Consider the following 19,925-nt stretch of genomic DNA (forward strand, 5'->3'; position numbering starts at 1 on the left):
GTATGGAATCCTATAAACGCCGGACCTATCTTCTTTCTTAATTAACCCTTTATCATTTCTGAGAATTCTGTACAGATTCGGAGCTCTTTTTAAGATTATCTTTGTATCCTTTATATGTGCGATTTCTTTCATAATGCTTCCTAAGTGCTTGTTGTACGTAAATTTCGTGTATGTGGATGGACCACGCCCACGACCAGGTACTGCATCGGTACTAACTTCTAATTTATTGATAATCCCCTTTAAAACATTCCTCTTATAGCCCAATGCTTCTGCTACCTGCGTGATTCTTTCTATTTCTGCATCCCTGTCTATAACACTTTCGCAGTATAAAAAAGCCCTCCTAACTAACGCTCTAAACGCTGCTAATTTATATTTATAGGGATCGTTAGAGCCAGCCGGAATATAAAGTGGGCTATGAGTTGGTTTAATAAATACCCCGGTAGATATACGTCCCTCTCTAAACATAACCTTAATGTCCAAAAAATGTATCATAACAGAGCTTTTTTGCTCTAGTTTTAAGCTTAGGCCATCTTCATTATCATTGATCTTGTCAATAAATCATAAGGAAGGCAAGAAAATCAGACCTATAGTGGAAAAACGAAAGGCGCCTACGTTCCTCCTTGAAAAAAGGTTGCATGAGTATATCTCCTCCAAGATGGAAAGCAATGAATTGGTGGCTAAGGATCCGGTAACGGTGGTCAAAGAACTACAAGAGGTTTACTTAGTTGATGACGAAGTTGGGACTGTATTGGATTACGAAAATTTGTTCCCTTCTATCAAGATTGAATCTTGTGTAGAAGCACTTTTGGATTTTTTGACCAGAGTAAACCCCGCTTTAGCACATCATAGGAATGAGTTGGTAGAGATGGTTAATCTTGTTTGCTGCGAGTCTTTCTTTGAGTTTGAAGGACAAACGTATAAGCAATGCCGAGGGGTCCCTATGGGAAGCCCAATTTCTGGGCTATTGCGTGAGCTTGTTGTTAGTAGGCTTGAGGTAAAAGTTTTGCGTAGTTTCAAGAACAGCATCGTATACTACAAAAAGTATGTCGATGATATATTCAAAATTTGGAAAAGCAATCGTTTAATTGCTAGATTTATTGACAAGATCAATGATAATGAAGATGCCTAAGCTTAAAACTAGAGCAAAAAGCTCTGTTATGATACATTTTTTGGACATTAAGGTTATGTTTAGAGAGGGACGTATATCTACCGGGGTATTTATTAAACCAACTCATAGCCCACTTTATATTCCGGCTGGCTCTAACGATCCATATAAATATAAATTAGCAGCGTTTAGAGCGTTAGTTAGGAGGGCTTTTTTATACTGCGAAAGTGTTATAGACAGGGATGCAGAAATAGAAAGAATCACGCAGGTAGCAGAAGCATTGGGCTATAAGAGGAATGTTTTAAAGGGGATTATCAATAAATTAGAAGTTAGTACCGATGCAGTACCTGGTCGTGGGCGTGGTCCATCCACATACACGAAATTTACGTACAACAAGCGCTTAGGAAGCATTATGAAAGAAATCGCACATATAAAGGATACAAAGATAATCTTAAAAAGAGCTCCGAATCTGTACAGAATTCTCAGAAATGATAAAGGGTTAATTAAGAAAGAAGATAGGTCCGGCGTTTATAGGATTCCATACGAGAATCAGATGTTAGGAATAAGTAAAGATTATGTTGGGGTTACTACTAGGAATCTAGGGGTAAGGATAAAAGAGCACAGATATGATGTTAGAAAAGGTTCTAATGCCACAGTATTGTCACAAATGGCACAAGCAGAAGGCTCAATAGTAAGATGGGATGAAGCAGATATACTGAAGCAAATACACTCCCCGACCTCGGCAAGAACGGCCGAAAAATTAGAAATCTATAAAAGCAAGCTTAAAGGGAATTGCATTAACGCAAGAGATGCCGAGGGGCTTCCTTCCGCATGGAAGTTTGCAGTTATAAACTTCAAATAAGAACGGTAGCTTTATTAATATGTATAGTTAAATGAAAAACTCTGTACAGCTTATTAAGCAGTGTTAATATTTAGTGTTATTAATTTGTTTATTAAGACGGAGGTATTAATATTTTGTATACACTATTTGTTTGTTATATATTAATATTTTATTGTTAATTTTAGCAGCATTTTTATTAATTTGTTGATATTTAGAAACGTTATTGTGCTGTTAATTACATATTGGTTAGCCGTTATATTTTTTGTATTTTGAACTTGTTGTTCTATTTTGTAATGTTCTATTTTTACCTGATGATGATCCATTGATTGGATTGAAAACGTTTGTGTTAAGAATAAATATCTCTCAGCGAGTGATCAGGTGCTTGTTTAGTTTTTGTATTATCTTCTGCTGAGCACGCTGTAAGTTGTTTAATTTAGGTATTTGGATTTCAGAGTTAAAATACAAAATTAAAAAAAGGCATATTTTAATTATAAAATGTGCTGATTAATTTCACATTATCGACAGATTTATAATGTATAACTTGATGTTATATCCAAAAAGATCATTATTCAATTGTTGACACTTTATTTGACATTTAAAGTAATAGTAATGATATGTTTTGGCTTTATTACCATTTTCAGACTAATATGTATATTCTAAGTACATTTGTGCTCATATGTAACAAAAAATACAACACATTGATATCTTGAGAAATTAATTAATTATGTTTAGCATTCTTGGAACTAGGCAGTAAAAATTTCTTCAAGAGTGCTCAAGATATTTGTTTGCTTTCATGAGGTGTTGGTATGTTGTATTCCTTGTTGTTTATAGGTAAAGTATATGTATTAGTCTGAAGAGAACAATAAAGTCAAAACATGTCACCATTACTTTCAATGTCAAATAAAAAGGAGTCAAGAATGAGTTGTGATTTATTTGGATATAATATCAACAAATTATACACTATGAATTTGTGGATAGTATAAAATTAATAAATACATGGTAAGTATATTTACCATATTTATCATCCTTAATGTGAAGTTTTATAATAAAAATTTTTAATTATAAAACTTCATAAATATCTAAGAATAAATGATGTAAAAATTGATTTTGGTTTTGTTTGTATTTATGTAAAAGCTGGCAGTCTTCATAAATTTGAATTTAACTGTGCTCAGTGCTGTATTTATCTTTTCAGATCATTCAAGAAAACTTTGAACAAATACATTAAATCTTAAGGAAAACTGCAAGATGCCTTTTGATTATAAAAATTGAAAAAATATTTCTTAATAATTTAATAATAAATATAAATAATTTTTAATTAGTAATTTTCTCATCACTATTTTAACAGCTTTTCACTTCAAATGAGAAATCAAGACTGTTTCTGATTTTAAGTTGAAGTATTTTTACTGAAACGTATAAATTTATATAAATTAAAAAGAAAAATTTCTTGACCTTTCATCTAATAATTTTGAAATGCATCAAATTATTTGTTTTCATTAATTTTGTAAAAATGAGATTGAATATTACTCACTTTGATTGATTAATTTTAAATAAATTGATCTTGATATATCTAATTTTCAGACCTTACATGTCATTGGGAACATTAAGAGACCAAATAATTTATCCAGACACAGTTGAAGATATGAGAAGGAAAGGTTTAGATGATTCACACTTAGAAAATATTCTCTCAATTGTGCATTTAAAACACCTTATCACAAGAGAAGGAGGTGAGATTTTATTGCAATTATATTTAAATTAAAATTCAAAACTTGGAAACTTGTATGTACAGTAGTCATAAAATATAGATTTCATAAATAAGCATAAGCAAAATACAAATTGTATAATTTGATCCTTTTTTCATCAAGTTAATGCAGGAGACAATGTTTCTTTTTTAAAAGAGCATACAAACATCAAAATATTTCATTAGAATAATTAAAAAAGAATTAAAATACTCTTCACTCTCTTCCAGCAAGAAAATATCTTTAAACAAACATACCACTGAGCCTGTTACTGGTGTGTCTCTTCTAATAAACAGACCATTATGAATATTTTCAAACTCTCAGGCTCTTCTTCAGGTAACTAATAACTCCTGAACGAATGCAATTCAAATTAAATTCAATTGGAACACCAGTCAGAACTCTATCGCATGGATAACGATAGACACCCACCAGCATTTTGAGCCATCAGAGATGTACTTTTCAATATCATTAATGATAGCACTATGCACCAACAGATACTAGAATTGGCACATCTACTATGTTATAATTCCTTGTTCCAATTCAATGGCGTTACATACGCCCAAGGGAGAGGCGTCCCGATGGGTAGCCCCACCACAGGAGACCTGTGTGAGTTGGTGGTCAGGCAGTTAGAATCTAGGATCATCCCTCAGCATTTATCCAACATCATACTATGTAAAAGGTACATCGATGATATTCTTATCCTATGGAAGGTAAAGCCAAACATATAAGCGTTTCTCAATTCATTCAACGATAAATCTTATGGCTTAACCCTAGAGATAGAACTGGCTCGTGCTTCCGAGACCCATTTCCTTGACATTAACATCAAGTTCGAACAAACAGCAGTCCATTCGGAAGTATACCATAAACCAGAGTTGGAACATCTATTTATACCGGCAAGGTTATGTGACTCTCCCTATTATAAAATGGCAGCTTTTAAAACCTTATAAGAGGGCCTACACACACTCCTCTTTTCAGATAGCTCTCCAAGCCAAGCTGAGGCATATTGAACACATAGCCAAAGAACATGGTTATCCTGCGATCACACATAACTTGATCCGCAGATGGCACCGTTGCCAAGAACTAGGCCCAACCCAGGCACCCAATGAAGTTCCACCCGATATCATCCCAGTTACATACAATCTATACCTTAAATCACTATACTCTGCGATAACTAAGAAAAAGAATATTTGCATCACTTATAGGAGATGTGCTACAATATTTGACATTTTACGGAAAGGAAAAGACACCCCTAACAAAGGGTTGTGTACACTGGATCCTACGTAGACCTGGCTTATATCCCGTCTATGGTCCATGAGTGGGACACACTCATGGACCATAGATGGGATAGAAGCCTGGTCTATGTGGGATCTACCAAGCACTCCCTAGAAGTGAGAATGAAAGAGCACACAGTGGATATTGTACATATGAGTAGGAAGAGGAGTATTATCATCTTGGTTAGGGGCCAAATTATTATTATTTTTGCAACAACTTCAGACTCTTTCTTTTGATTTACTAGGTTATAATGATTCTGTTTCATAAAAAAAAACAATAATAATTATATATATCACTTTATTGATAAAAAAGCAAAAAAGTATAAAAAGCAATTAATATATTTGTAGGTCTACCAGAAAGTTTTGTCCGTTTTTAGAATAAAACAAAATAATAAATTTTTCATACCTTGAATAAACTTTATTGAATAATATAATTTCCATCATTGTTTATGACTTCTTGCCAGTGTGATGACAATTTGTATATCCCATTTTTAAAAAATGCCTTATCCCTAGAGGCGAAAAATTGAACCAGTGCTTGTCTGATTTCTTCTTCATTTTTTAATTTTTTGTCCTGCAAAAAATTTTGTAAGGACAGAAACAAGTGATAATCAGAGGGTGCTAGGTTTGGGGAGTATGGTGGATGTGACAGAATTTCCCAGCCTAGTTCTGTGTGTTTCTGACGAGTCCCCAAAGCAGTATGTGGCCTGGCATTATCATGAAGCAGTATGATGTTCTTCCTGTTGAACATCACCAGCCTCTTTTCTTGGAGTGCTGCTGTTAAATTATCCAATTGCTGACAGTACTGTATCTTTCTGAATTTAGCTTTTCGTTTGGTTTCAACAGCTCAAAATGTATTGGTCCTCGAATGTCTCACCATATACACAATATTCTCTTACTCAGGCTCAACTTCGGTTTAGAGGTGGAGGGGCAGGTTTTCTGGATTCACGATATATCCCTTTTCTTACAATGTTTTCATAGGTAATCCACTTTTCATCCCCAGTTATCATCCGGTCCAAGAAGGGCTCGATTTTGTTCTGTGCAAGCAGAGATGTCCATATGATGACTTGATCATTCAAATTCTTCTCACTTAACTCATGTGGCACCTATCTCAAATATTTCCACACCAATCCTAATTTCTGAATATGGTCCGAAATGGTTTGTTGAGCTGAATCAAACCTTTCCGCAATCTCCGATGTTGTCAAAAAAAGGTTTTGTTCTAACATCATGATCTTGACAGTATCGTCGTCGATCAAAGATGGTTGCCCAGAGTGTGGCTTATCAGAAAGGTTAAAATCATCTATTTGAAATTTTTCGAACCCTCTTCTGCACGTTCTATCAGAAACTGCACTTTCACCAAACACTTTCAATAAATTTCTACATGCTTCTGTAGCATTTCTTCCTTGTTGGAATCTGTACAAAATACAGTGGCGTAAATGAACTTTATCAGTAGTCATGGGTACATGATCACATCTCACTTAATACTAACATGAATCATCTTCATTTTAGTTCATTTTCTAGGTCAGTATGTATACATTCAGTGATAAAAAGAGAAAGCCAAATATGCGTCAAATGAATATGTGCATACTTGTTGAAACTTGTAATCAGAATGAACAGAACTTTTCAGTAGACCCAATACAACGTACCTTACTAAAATACGACAATAAGCCAGCTTTTCTATTTTTATCTTGAGTGTCATAATGGTTTATACGTTGTTATATAAAAGTAGTGTATCAGTGCCGTATCACGCTTTTGCTTCGGTCCATACAAGATTTGCATCTTTTTGAACGTTATCACTTTCTTGTTGGCATGTGCTTTTTTATATGACTTGAAGAATCTTCGGTAAACATCATCTAAGTTTATTTTTTGCATTTTTACATTATATTATTCTCTCACATCACAAGATGGCGTTAGTACAACGAGTGTTCTTAACAGAAACTGCCCAACTAAAACCAGATTCAAAACTCCACCACTTAATGAGATCAAAAAATAAAAACAAGAATATTACGTAAGATGAGATCTATTACCCCTACCCCTGAGTAAGAAATCGTAAGAAATCCGTGACCCCCATCCACTCCAAAATACCTTACGTAATTTATGGACAGCTCCTAAGGAAAGCCCAAAACAAAAGGCAGAGGAGTATTAAGGTGGAAAGTTTGAGAAGGGAACGAACAATGGCCTTTGTTTAGACAGGAGGTTTGAACGGCCAGAGCACAGCATAAAAACGAAGATACCTGAATAGAAATTATAGGATACAGGGGGAAACTATCATGACTAATACTGTTCAGTATCATTCGTATTAATTTCAGAAAAAAGTTTATTTTTGGCAGGGGGCACTGTGTTGGCAGAGAGTTCAAACTCAGGAAGGAGACATGGCATCCACGTATTGTGTATTCTCGGTATTTTCTGTTTTGAACCTTGTACTTATGCAATCTGCATTAAAGGAGTAATTATTACTGTTTATGTTTTGTTGTACCTTTCGCCCAGAACATCACGAGGGCTCATTGACGTTTATTGTCCATTGAAGTGGATCTGGTGTGGTTGATGAGGGTTAAGCTTAACAGAGACATCAGCTACTTCATCCATCAACATCCAGCCAGACATCCAAAAATTCAAACAGTGCATACTATTTAATGTTTTTTGGGTGAAAATCAACACGACAACGTATAGTATAGTTATTTCAACATATGTTAACGAAACATTGGCAACACAACGGACATCACAAGACATAACGAACATTCAAAATGGAGGCACTCTTAAACAAAAGGAAGGTACTAAAGGGACGGGTAACTAGAATTGAGAACATATTAGAGGAACATGGAGTTCAACCTCTTGGCGAGGTAGCGGCACAACTATATCTTAAAAAATTAAATGCAATATCAGATGAATTCAACCTGTTACAATTCAACAAGACATTATTGGAGAATGTTTGGAAGATGAATTTGATGTACATTAATCTCAATATAACACACTAATTGGTTGCATGGAAGCCATGTCCATTCGACTCATGACTGTTGAACAAGATACAACAACCACAAGTTCAGTGCACAACAGTACAAATAGAATGGAAGTTAAACTTCCAAAATTGTAACTTCCAGTTTTTAATGGCAAGTACGACGAATTGCTCTCATTCCAGGACTTATTCATGGCAACTGTTTACAATAACTCCATGCTATCCAGTGCCCAAAAACTCCAATATTTGAAATCATCAGTATGACGGGATGTCGCCTTATTGATTTAATCCATTCCCGTCACTGATTGAAACTATCAAGAAGCTTGGGATATATTATTAAAAAGATACAATCACAATCGTGAAATTATTGATTCCTACATTCAGAAGCTATTCGATCAACCCAATGCTACGACACTTAATAGATGCAACTAATGAGTGTGTTTGTGTACTGAAGGTACTAAAGCAACCTGTACAACATTGGGACCCTATTCTGTTGTATATTCTCAAAGAGAAAATAGATCAAGAGTCTCGTAAGCAATGGGAACTTTCTTGGAAGGACACAGAACAACCAATATTTGAAGATATTACTTCATTTTTGGAACAACGAACTAGAGCACTGGCTGTTTCCCAAACCAATATTCACTCTGGCTGACAAAGACCAATAGGGGTGGCAACATCCAGACTTTGCTCATTTTCACAGTCCAAGCAATTAACTGCTGCAGCACACCATGGTATTGTGTAGCCAGCATGTCCCATCTGTCATGGTACCCATCCAGTTTTCAAGTGTTCAACATTTTTGGGAGCATCAGTGAATGAGCAGAGAAATCTAGTTAAGAAGCATGAGTTACATTACAACTACTTAAAACTTGGACATCCAGCAACTAAGTGTAAAGCAGGTCACTGCAAGAAATGTTCACATAAACATAACAAATACATGCAGATCTTCTTATACATCAAGAAGATCTACATGACTCTACAAAAACCTCAAGCAAGGTTCTAGAACCAGAAGTCATTTCATATATGTCAAGGCAATTGAATGGGCATAGACAAGTACTGCTATCCACTGCTGTCATTCAAATGAGGAATTTTCAAGGTGAACTACAACAATTTCGGACTCTGTTGGATTCTGCCTCTCAAACAAGTTTCATTACTGAACGTTGTGCTCAGCAACTTCAACTGAAACAGAAACCATCTAACAGCTATTTTAGGAATTAATTCTATGGGCATTAACATTGTCCCAGTAGTTTATGCATTAATATAAGGATTACCTCAACCAATTCAGAGGATATTTGTGTAGAAACACTAATTATTCTAAATGTGACTACAAACTTGACTAATTTCCACTGTGACCCTTCCAACTGGTCACATATAAAGGGACTTCAATTGGTGGATCCAACCTTTCATAAACCAGGCACAACAGATAAACTTCTAGGTGCAGATGTCTACAATGAGATCATTTGTCCAGGACAATGAAAGGGACTATCAGGACCAATACATGTGAACCAACAACCAGTTTCAGTTAATGTTCATCACTGCAGTATTAATAATCAGCTTCAAAAATTCAATTAGAGAATAACTGCCTGAAATGAGACACTTAACAACAGAGGAACAAGTGTGTGAAAATAATTTTTATAGTACACATTCACATGATTCAACAGGCAGGTATGTGGTTCGTCTTCCATTTAAAAACTCCACACACAAGTTTGGAGATTCAAGAAAGACTGCCATTAGACGGTTTCAACAACTGGAATACAGACTACAAGATGTAAATGGAAAGGTAATTCATCTTGTTCAAAGATCTCCACCTCAGACTCACACACCATCTACCTCATCCTCTTCTTCAACAAATAGATCATCTACTCATTCAGGTCAAGAAACTTTAAGTTTGCTTTTGGGAGCTTTTACATTGCGACAGGACGTGATTGATCCAGCACATGTCCAGGTATTGACAAATCAAATAGTACAAGATTTAGTTTCTGGAATGAGTGAAATAGGAAGAAATGCTACTGTTATGTGTAGAACATTGGAAGATAGATCTGCTGTTGATGTACACCTAAATTCGGATCAGGTACCGTTTCAAAGCTCAGCTCAGCCGAGAATAAATCAAGCACAAACTATGATTACTCAAGCTAATCAAGTATTAGATTTATTAGAGCATGATTCTACAGGATCTGAACCTATTGATGCACCTATGCAAACTGATCAAGATGAAACAGAAATGAGAGAGAGAGTGCAACAGGAAGCTCAACAACAAGAATCTGAAGCTTCACGGGAAACTACATCTTCAGTTGAAGAATCTCTTACTGCTGGTCTTTCTTCAATGTTTAATATTCCTGGAATTGCCATTCTTTCATCTCAAAGTGATAGCATGCCAATCACAACAGGAGCTGCTCCTATGACTAACACCGATGCAACAGAATTGAATCAAAACGCCTCATCTGGCGGTTCTTTGAGATATGGAGAAGGTTTGGCACAAGCTGCTCTTGCAGCTGGGGCAGCTACTAAACCTGCAGGATTCAGTCAAGGATCAATTACTTCAACTGGCACACAAAATGCAACTGAAAGCAGTCAACCTCAAGTCACACAGAGGTGCCACAACTAACACTACACCTTCTGGAACCACAGGTCCTCATATATCCCAAGACAGTAGTATCAATTCCATCATAAACTTTGCATCACTTTCCATGCCTATTTCTAATATGGGTGGAGGTTTTTCTCTATTTGATCTATGTCTTCCTTGTAACTCTTGTTGGGCATTGCTATCTGTTTCTAGATCTAGAAGATTCAGACCCATATAAACATGAATGATTGCTGTGTGAATCTGACCAAGAGAAGCATTCGAATGTCCAAATGTTTGAATCAGAACTTCGAAACATGGGACATCACCGGGCTTCCACTGATGAGACTTATACGTCACTGTTACAAATAGTAACTGGTGCAGCTGGTCCTCGACCAAACAGGATGACTATCGGACAGTTATCTTCTCTTTCATTAGATGGTAGTGCAGCATCTAGTCAAAATATCTGGGATTTATTTGCTAGAGTGGTCAATTCACTAAGAGAACACGATATCATTGAAATATTCATTGGTTGTCCAGAGCCATTGGAACATGTCAAAGTTGGCTTACAAGATTTTATTCAGCAAAGGTTATTAAATGATCAGGAAGAAACAAATGAAAACATGAATTCAGCAATTGACAATGTGATCAGTCAGTTACAAGAACTAATTCAGGGATCAGCTAGAGATGCTAATGTTAAACCTGACATTGATTTTGTTGCAACATTTCTGGAGGTGATAGAGGTGTGAATGTCTTGTGTGTCTGCAACAACAATCTAAGTGGGCAGCGAAAAGAGAGAACATCAAGAATGGTAAATTAGTGTTACTCAAGGATGACGATCTGCCACTCACTAAATGGAAGATGGCTAGAGTTTGTGAACTTCGTCCTGGAGAGGACAATCAAATCATGACAGTCAAATAAGCATCCGGTGAACAGCTCAAGCAACCTATTGTGAAAATATGCCCCCCCTTCCTCTTGATTAACTATTGTTGTCGTTATTCTTGTAACTGCGTCTTATTGAAATTTTATTTCAAGGTGGGCAGGATGTTCGCTATCATTCACATTAGTTTCAGAAAATACGTGTATTTTTGGCAGGGGGCACTGTGTCAGCAGAGAGTTCAAATTCAGGAAGAAGACATGGCATCAACATATTGTGTATTCTATTTTAAACCTATTTTTCTATCAAATTTATGCAGTCTGCATTGAAGGAGTAACTATTACTGTTTATGTTTTGTTGTATCTTTTGCCTAAAACGTCATGAGGGCTCATTGACAAATACTATATATATTATATCTTAATATTAATATTAACATATATTATACCCAGAAAGAAGCAGAGACTTGAGCTACCAACTCACAGTGACACAACAAAAGACATGCAATATCACGTGTAACATCAACTGACAGAAGAAAATGAGAGATGGCCTAAAATGGCAAAGGAGAGAACTAAATATTTATAACTCTGTAAAGTACTAATTAATTTTTGGACTAAACGACAAAAAACACATTGTTGAGTGCGAAAACGATCGTTTGACTTACCGACCGTAACCCAACGGGTACTTTACGTGGGTTCGCAATTAGAAAGCCAGGCCTGGACTTTCGCGTGCTCTGGAAATTATAACTACAATAGAACACCAATAAAGAACAAATCAAGTTTACTTTGAACTAGAAAAAATACTATGTACAAGGTAATAAACTGAAAAAACAATTTATTTAACAAAGGACAAATTCTTAGTCCCAACAAAAATAAGATAACTTAGCAACTAAGATCTATTACTATTCCCCCTTTGGAAATCCGACAATTCAAAATCAACTTACTTCTATGTACAATCAATCAAACTTATCAACTATGACTATCCGTCACCTCAAATACTAGGAACCTTTTTATCCAACTCCTTTGAATCACCAAGAACTTTTCCTATTCTCTCTATCTGGAAATCACCTTGCTCGAACCTCGCTTTCAATCCTATCGGCAGCTCAACTCGCTGTTGATTCTTCAGACGCTCACCACGCTTTTGATTCATCGGAAGCTCACCACACTTTCGATTCATCAGAAGCTCACCTCGTCGTTGATCCGTCAGCTTTGTCGTTTTATACTCTGTGAGGTGACGTTACAATTACTATTGGGACCACTCCCTCATTTATATACACTCAAACCTGTTTTTGTGCGATTTTTCATGTGTGTGATTTGTTTTGTGCAATTTTTTTTGTGCAGTATACCAATTTGATTGAAATTCATATACCGCACAAAAAAAAATTGCACAAATGAAAAATCGCACAAAAACAGGTTTGAATGTACTTAAATGACTAACAAGATTTTTTTTCATTATTGTCTGGACAGCTTATTTCCGACAATTTACTAGAGACTTTTACATTAAAAGTTTGTCTGATAAATAAAAGTACACTTTTGAGATGTCTCTTTTTTAAGTCTTTTAGTGATTCTTTATGGTAAGTGTGTGTGTGGTCCTCCCCCCTTTTTCGTGTCAGAACTTCCGTTCAGATTTCCGAGTCAGGAAAAGCGCAATGGCGTGTTAATTTTTCCTATGGCACTACGTCTGATTCAGTAAGTTGGTTTCTTCATTTTCGTTCGTTATAGAGGGTGAGTGGGGAACCTTCGCCCTAACTAAACATAAGCCCTAAAATAAAATATACGTAAAGAAAACAAAAATTAGAAAATAAAAATACAGCTCGGACTCAGTTCCTTACAAATCTTCTATTTACTGGTCGACAGAAGCCCGAGAGCAAGCAGCAAGGCTTCATAAGATCCGAGTTCTATAACTTGGCAAAAGTTTCACAAAGAGATAAAATTCTTTCACCAGATGAAAATATTTGATAAGAGAAACCCAACAAATTACAACTCAATAAAAAAAAAAAAAGTAGATACATTCTCCATAAACTGTATGAAATGCAGAGAGGATCTAACACATCTTGACCTCTCAAAAGCCACAGACCAACAGGGGGTGCCAGATTAGCGAGCGTTCCAGATTACTGAATGTATAGGTCTAAAGATGATGAATTACATGACCTGTCATCTTTCAGAACTGATTCTTTTTAGAGCTGTACTGTTTTATTTTTGCAAAATTACATACAGTGTTTTAGTAATTGTAAGTTTAATTTTTTATTAATTTAATGTTAAACATTTATTCTGTGTACATAAAAAAAAAGAACACACATAAGAGACAGACATATTATAATGAGAGGTGTGCTGGATAATTAAGAGGAAAGATTTTTAAGGGCCAGATTAGTAAGAGTGTACTGTATAGCTTGTTTTAGAAGATATTATATCTAATTTGTAATGATCTGAAATTAAAAAGAAGAAAACATCAGTTTATATAAATTTTTAATTAATATGATAACTTTATCTTTATCTATATATGTAAGTGAGGATGAATGTTTGTTTTGATATGCACTCCTAGGCCATTCAACCAATTGCTAAGAAACTCAGCATTATGTTAACATATTTCTAACTTAGATAATTTTGTGCATAACCCTCCAAAAAAATTATCTAATTTCTATATATCAATTAATTTTTGCCTACATTTGACTTGCTGGCTTTACATGTAGCACTATCTGTTGGCAAAACAAATTATAAAATTAAGAAACTAACTATAATTTATACAAAAAAAGGTATAATTAAAAAAAAGTAATATTATCATCACTTGATTACTCTCACGATGATATAGTGCAAAATAGATACACCATATCATTACTGTGACAGGTAGCACATAGCACTCACATACATTCAATTGAAAAAGTTACACTGTAAAAACTATATAAGTATTCAGTTTTCCATATCTAACACAATAATTTTTTTATTTCTGAATAGTACTTTCTTTATTCTAATTTTCCTATAAAACTCACTATTTACGAGGATATACTTCCCATGTAGTTTATTGGTATTCTTATAATGTTCTTAAAATGGGTTATACTGTAGTAGTAGTAGTAGTAGTAAAGTTTATTGTATTAGGGTATACCTGTTACAAGGGGGAGAATCAGTTGATACCAACATAGTTGTCAATATTTTATAATTATTAAATAAAAAAATCATCTTATAATAATATCTGATTTCCTTTCCTTTCTTTCGAAGACACAATGTAGTGACGTAAACTTAAACACCTGGGTGAATTTTTCGCGAACATCCTTTTTTATTCGGTTGGTACCGAATAAAAAGGATGAAAGTATAAAAAAGTACCAACCGAATAAAAAGGATGAAAAATTCGCCCAGTGTTTAAGTTTACGTCACTACATTGTGTCTTCGAAAGAAAAAAAAAGAAAAGAAAATACAAAACACAGTTTCCTCAAGATAGAATATCTAATTTGTTCAACATTGATATATATTTGCAATACTGCAAATATATGTATTTGATATATTATATCATATTACATAACTACAAAAAATTTTTAAATTATACAAATTATCATCAAATTGTAATTTTTTCCACATACAAAATGCTTAGTTAGTATTTCATTGTTGATCTTGTTCGTCGCACGGAGGTTATATCTATTTCGTAACACTAGTGCCTCGCTATAAAACGACACTTATAATTTTTGGGGGATAAAAACCCCTACATCTAGGATAGCACCAACTGCAAGGTAATTATTATTATTATTGAATTATCTTCTTATTATTAAATCTTAGCCAGGTGGAGAAATTTAATGGTAAAAAATTCTGAAACATATATCAGTTGCTATATAAGGTTCTGAAATTATATTATACCACACAAGATTTTGACAGATTAGAACAATCTTAAGATAGGCAGAATTCAGGAGAAATATATCAATTATGTACTTGATATAATGACTTCGGTGGAATAGTTGATATTTTTTCGATCCCCTAACTTAGAAAAACTTTAATAATGATTATCATAAGGAATAAGTGTAGGCCAAATCTGTTTCAATTTTTCTATTACCATAGTTTTAGCATTTAAACATTCAAACTAACTATTATTTCTTCTATCTAGCCATAATCAGAACTATGATGACGATCAATTCCTTCTCGAAAAATCATTCAATTGGACTACTTTATCTAGATTAATATCATATGTATATTTTATGTTGTCTTTAATATAATAATCATCTTTTATAATAATTCTATTCCCATTGTGTTTTTCTTCTTTAATTATTGCCAATAATTTTTTTCTTCTCATTCTGGATCTCATGCATAAATCCGAAGTAACTATTATCTTTTCCTTCACTTTATTATTGAAGTCGCCTTTCTTTTTCCAGAATTCTTTAATAATCAGATTCCTATCATATACGGACCCCAATAATATTTTCACTATGGGTTTGATTTCACTGTTGGTTAATCTAACCACTCCTTCTATGTGACTATTAATTATTCCCAAGTCCTTTTTTATAAACTGATTAATTTCTTTTACATGATCGGTCGAGTTGAACGGAAAGTTTATAACTATAATGTTATTATTATTTCTCACGTTAGCTAGCTGGTCTATTTCAAATTCTAACATACCTTTCAATTGGCAATTATTATTAGATATTTCCTCTAATTCTTCTACTTTTTGGGATAATTTTGACAATTCTCCATTCAAATATTTATTTTCTTCTTTCAAAGCAATGACTTCTGCTCTAATTCCTTGTAGTTCCGTATGAAGAAGAGAGAACTTATCTTGAATTAGCTCGTATATTGCTTTCAATGTAAATTGTGACTCTTCCTGAACTTGTGGCCCTAAATCTCTTGAAGTTTCGAAGTAGTCGTAAATTTTCGTAGCTCTCGAGGTCCCGGGACTATTTTTATTAAAAACATCCTCTAATTGATAATAATCTTCACTAGTTGTATCGCTCAATTGCCTTTCTTTTTCTTTAAGCTTATTCTTGCAAGGTCTGCCTCGTCCCCTTCTTTGCATATCTTCTTGACGTATTTGTTGTGGAGATCGAGGGAAAGGGCCTGGATTGGACTCAATCCCAGCAATTATTAATAAACACACAATTAAAATCAAGGAAAGTCTATTCACAAATAACCACTTCTTTAAAATTGTCATATTTCGGCTTCTTATGGGTTTTCAATTCACTCAAAACAGAATTATCAAGCTTCACTAAAAGTTCACCCGTACCTCCAGCGGCTAGTACACGCCCCCCGGTTATACTATATACATTTTTCAAATTTATTATTAATAATGATGGGTTAACAATTGCTACAACAGGTACTTTTACAAACCTGAGCAAGGCCAGGTGTAACAAACTAGTATATAATACAAAATGTGCTTAATTTTATTTAAAAAGTCAGTTATCGACTAATGTTTCTTTACTTTTATCTTAAACAATAGATTAACAAGAAACAAAATCTGTTTGGCTAGTTCATTTTTAATTTGTGCTTCTTACTCTTTTATTTGAAATTTTTTCTTTATAAAATATAGATTTAATATTGTCTTATTTCTGAATATCATTTTTTATTCTCATTTCTTTATTTTTGTTGCCAAATTAATAATAATATAAGTTTTTATATAAAATTTTTCAAATTATTTTTCAGGATGGAATGTTACTGGAGATTGGAAAGATATTTTATCTGGTGGAGAAAAACAAAGAATGGGAATGGCACGATTATTCTATCACAAGTAAATATTATTGTTCATATTATTTTTCATGCTTTTTCTTTAAAATATTAATAGTAATTTAATATAATATAGGCCACAGTTTGCATTATTGGATGAATGTACCAGTGCTGTGTCTATAGATGTTGAAAGTCAAATCTATCAAGCAGCTAAAGATCAGGGAATATCATTGCTAACGATTACTCACAGACCTTCTCTTTGGTACGTATTAGTAATAATTTTAGAAATAAAATATGAAATTTTTTGAAATTCAAGTGGAAATAATTGCTTTTCTTGCATCTACTATTTTAGGATGAAATTATTTTAAATATATATTTTATATAAATTCTTCATTTATATCTAATTAATACATGTGAAACACATTTGATCACAGAACTTGAACATTATGAATAATTTTGACCATACTTACTGTAAGTTTTAATTGTGTATAGTATTCTTATATAAACAGTTGTGTAAACTGTAGAAGTGATGATTAGTTTTAAATTGCATTAAAGCCACTCTTAATGCAAAAACAAATTTATCATAAATTCTAAAATTATAGACAAAAATATGTAAAATTGAAGAATGATAATTTTTCATATTACATGTATTAATTTAGGAAATAATATATGAAAGATGATAAAAAAAAATTTGCCCATTTCATGAAAGTTATAATAAAAAACGCCCATGTAAAGTTTTGAAATATGACAAAAATAAAATAAAAAAACATGTCTATTTTATACATTTGGTTGGGAAACAATTGTATAAAATATATGAAACTGAATAAAGTTGATATGTCAAGAGTCTGGAGTCTTAAACAATCACTTCATTGTGAAATAAAACAGACATTAAAAAATAAAGACATGGTTTCAACAGAAGGAAAAAATAATAATTTTAAAGTTTTAGTGTGATATAAATTGAAAATCAAATGAGTATAATGTAATAATACTGATATAAAATTATCAATATAATGTTGTTATATATATATAATATATTCTTTTAAAGGTATCACTTGTTAACAATGTATAAACTACAGTAAAAGCCATCCAAGAAACAAAAGCGTTGATAAATATATATATCTACTAACCTTTTAATGCTTTGCAGTAAATTTTAAGGTATCTTTACTACCTAAGTTGCAATTCATATGCCTACGGAAAGCAATTAGAAATTCGAAGATCACCTATATGAGAAAGAATATAATAGCTTAATAGAGGCTAACAACAGGGTTATTAACTATACAGGGGAGACTAGCAGAGAAACTACAATCTCGATATAAGAGAAAAAACTGAGTTGGATCTTCAGGTTCCAAAAACCAAAGAACAAAAAATGTGGGCAAGCCCCAATAATCTGCTGGGATGGAATTAATCCTCCAGAATACATTAAAACAGTGTTTAGAAAAAAACTGACGTTTATGCCAAGGACATATAAATTAACACCAGAAACTATCATGCCGGAAATCAAACCCTCACACACAACCTGAGTGAAACCCAAAAGGAACAGTTCAGATGGAAGGCATACTTTCAAATGAAGCAATATAACCTAAAGAAACACCATGAGGAAGCAGAATATTGGAAAGCTTTAAATAAGAGCAAGAAATGGCTATGGGAAAGTAATATCACCCTTCTAAAGGCTGACAAAAATAAAACTGTAGTGTTGATGAAGAGGGATTCCTACACTACCATATTACAGAAATATTTACGAGACAGAGTATGAGGAGATATGAAAGGACTTCATTGATAAGATCCAATCAAGAGTCCATAAGTTTGTGTAGCAAGAGAATTACAACTAGACAAAGCAATGGTAGCAATTCCCAGACTCTTTGCATATGCCAAAATGCATAAACAGGGGATGTTATTGAGACTTATCTTAGACAAAGCCAACACACCCAGCAGAAAAATAGAGATGATGATCCACGAGCTCTTGGCTAAGCACCTAGAAGGCTATCAATTTACAATCTCCGATTCGACACAGATAATTGAAGCTATACACAACTGCCTACCACCTGAAGACTAAGGTGCTATACTCATCAGTTAAATTAGAGCACTGTTTCTGCTGTTTATGCAACTGGCTTATGACTAAGGTGGCAAACAGTGCAGACCACAAACAAATACTGGAACTATCTCATATGCTTTGTTACACCTCATGCTTGCAATTGGATGGAAAGATGTTTTCCTTCAAAAAAGAGGGATACCTTTGTGTAGCCCATTATCAGGGGACCAAGCTGAAATTGTGGTGCGTCTTTTAGAAGCTACAATCATCTCCAAGTTTCTTTCCAATATTGAAATATATAAAAGATACATTAACAATGTAGGCATCATCTGGAAAACAAAGCCAAACATTGAAGAAATAATGCTCTGTATAAATAACAATCCTTATGGTCTTATAATCGAGTTAGAACAAATGAGTAATAAGGAAGCTCATTTTTTAGATGTTAACATTACCTTTAATGATAGCAGATATGATACTAAGATATACCAAAAACTGGGCGCCATACTAATATACATCCTAGCCAACTCTAACAAGCTGTATGACTATAAAATGGCAACCTTTCGAGTGCTCACTAGAAAGGCCCACATCCACTGTAACAAAGAACAAGACAGGCGAAGGGAAATAAAACGAATAGTGGAAGTTGCTGAAAGCCATGGCTACAATAAAAAATTAGTATATTAAATGGCATAAAACCAAAAAATCCAACTCGAAGATTAGTTAAATAGGGCTCCAGAAAATAATCCGCAGTGAGATGAGTCTCCCAACTGTATTACTATAACATATGAGTGCCATATGCAGTCCCTATATAGCAGGGTTGGCCAATAAGTCGATCGCAATTCCAATTTTGGTCGATCGCTCGCGATGTCTTTGACTTAATGTGTTACACTTGTAACTGAACGCAACACGTGAATGTAACGCGCAAAAGCAAC

The 19,925-nt window shown here is 33.8% G+C and overlaps 1 protein-coding gene across 1 annotated transcript in view; it reads left to right on the forward strand.

Annotated features, from left to right (window-relative positions):
- Abcd1 (ATP binding cassette subfamily D) overlaps window positions 1-19,925 on the forward strand; it is a 73,837-nt gene that overhangs the window by 35,692 nt on the left and 18,220 nt on the right. The window contains exons 7-9 of the mRNA XM_067269220.1: window positions 3,525-3,670; window positions 16,947-17,031; window positions 17,104-17,229. Coding sequence (XP_067125321.1) covers window positions 3,525-3,670; window positions 16,947-17,031; window positions 17,104-17,229 — 357 coding nt within the window. The remainder of the gene's footprint in view (window positions 1-3,524; window positions 3,671-16,946; window positions 17,032-17,103; window positions 17,230-19,925) is intronic.

Source organism: Centruroides vittatus, unplaced genomic scaffold, assembly GCF_030686945.1.
Source record: "Centruroides vittatus isolate TY-2023 unplaced genomic scaffold, ASM3068694v2 contig_349, whole genome shotgun sequence".
Classification (NCBI taxonomy): domain Eukaryota; kingdom Metazoa; phylum Arthropoda; class Arachnida; order Scorpiones; family Buthidae; genus Centruroides; species Centruroides vittatus.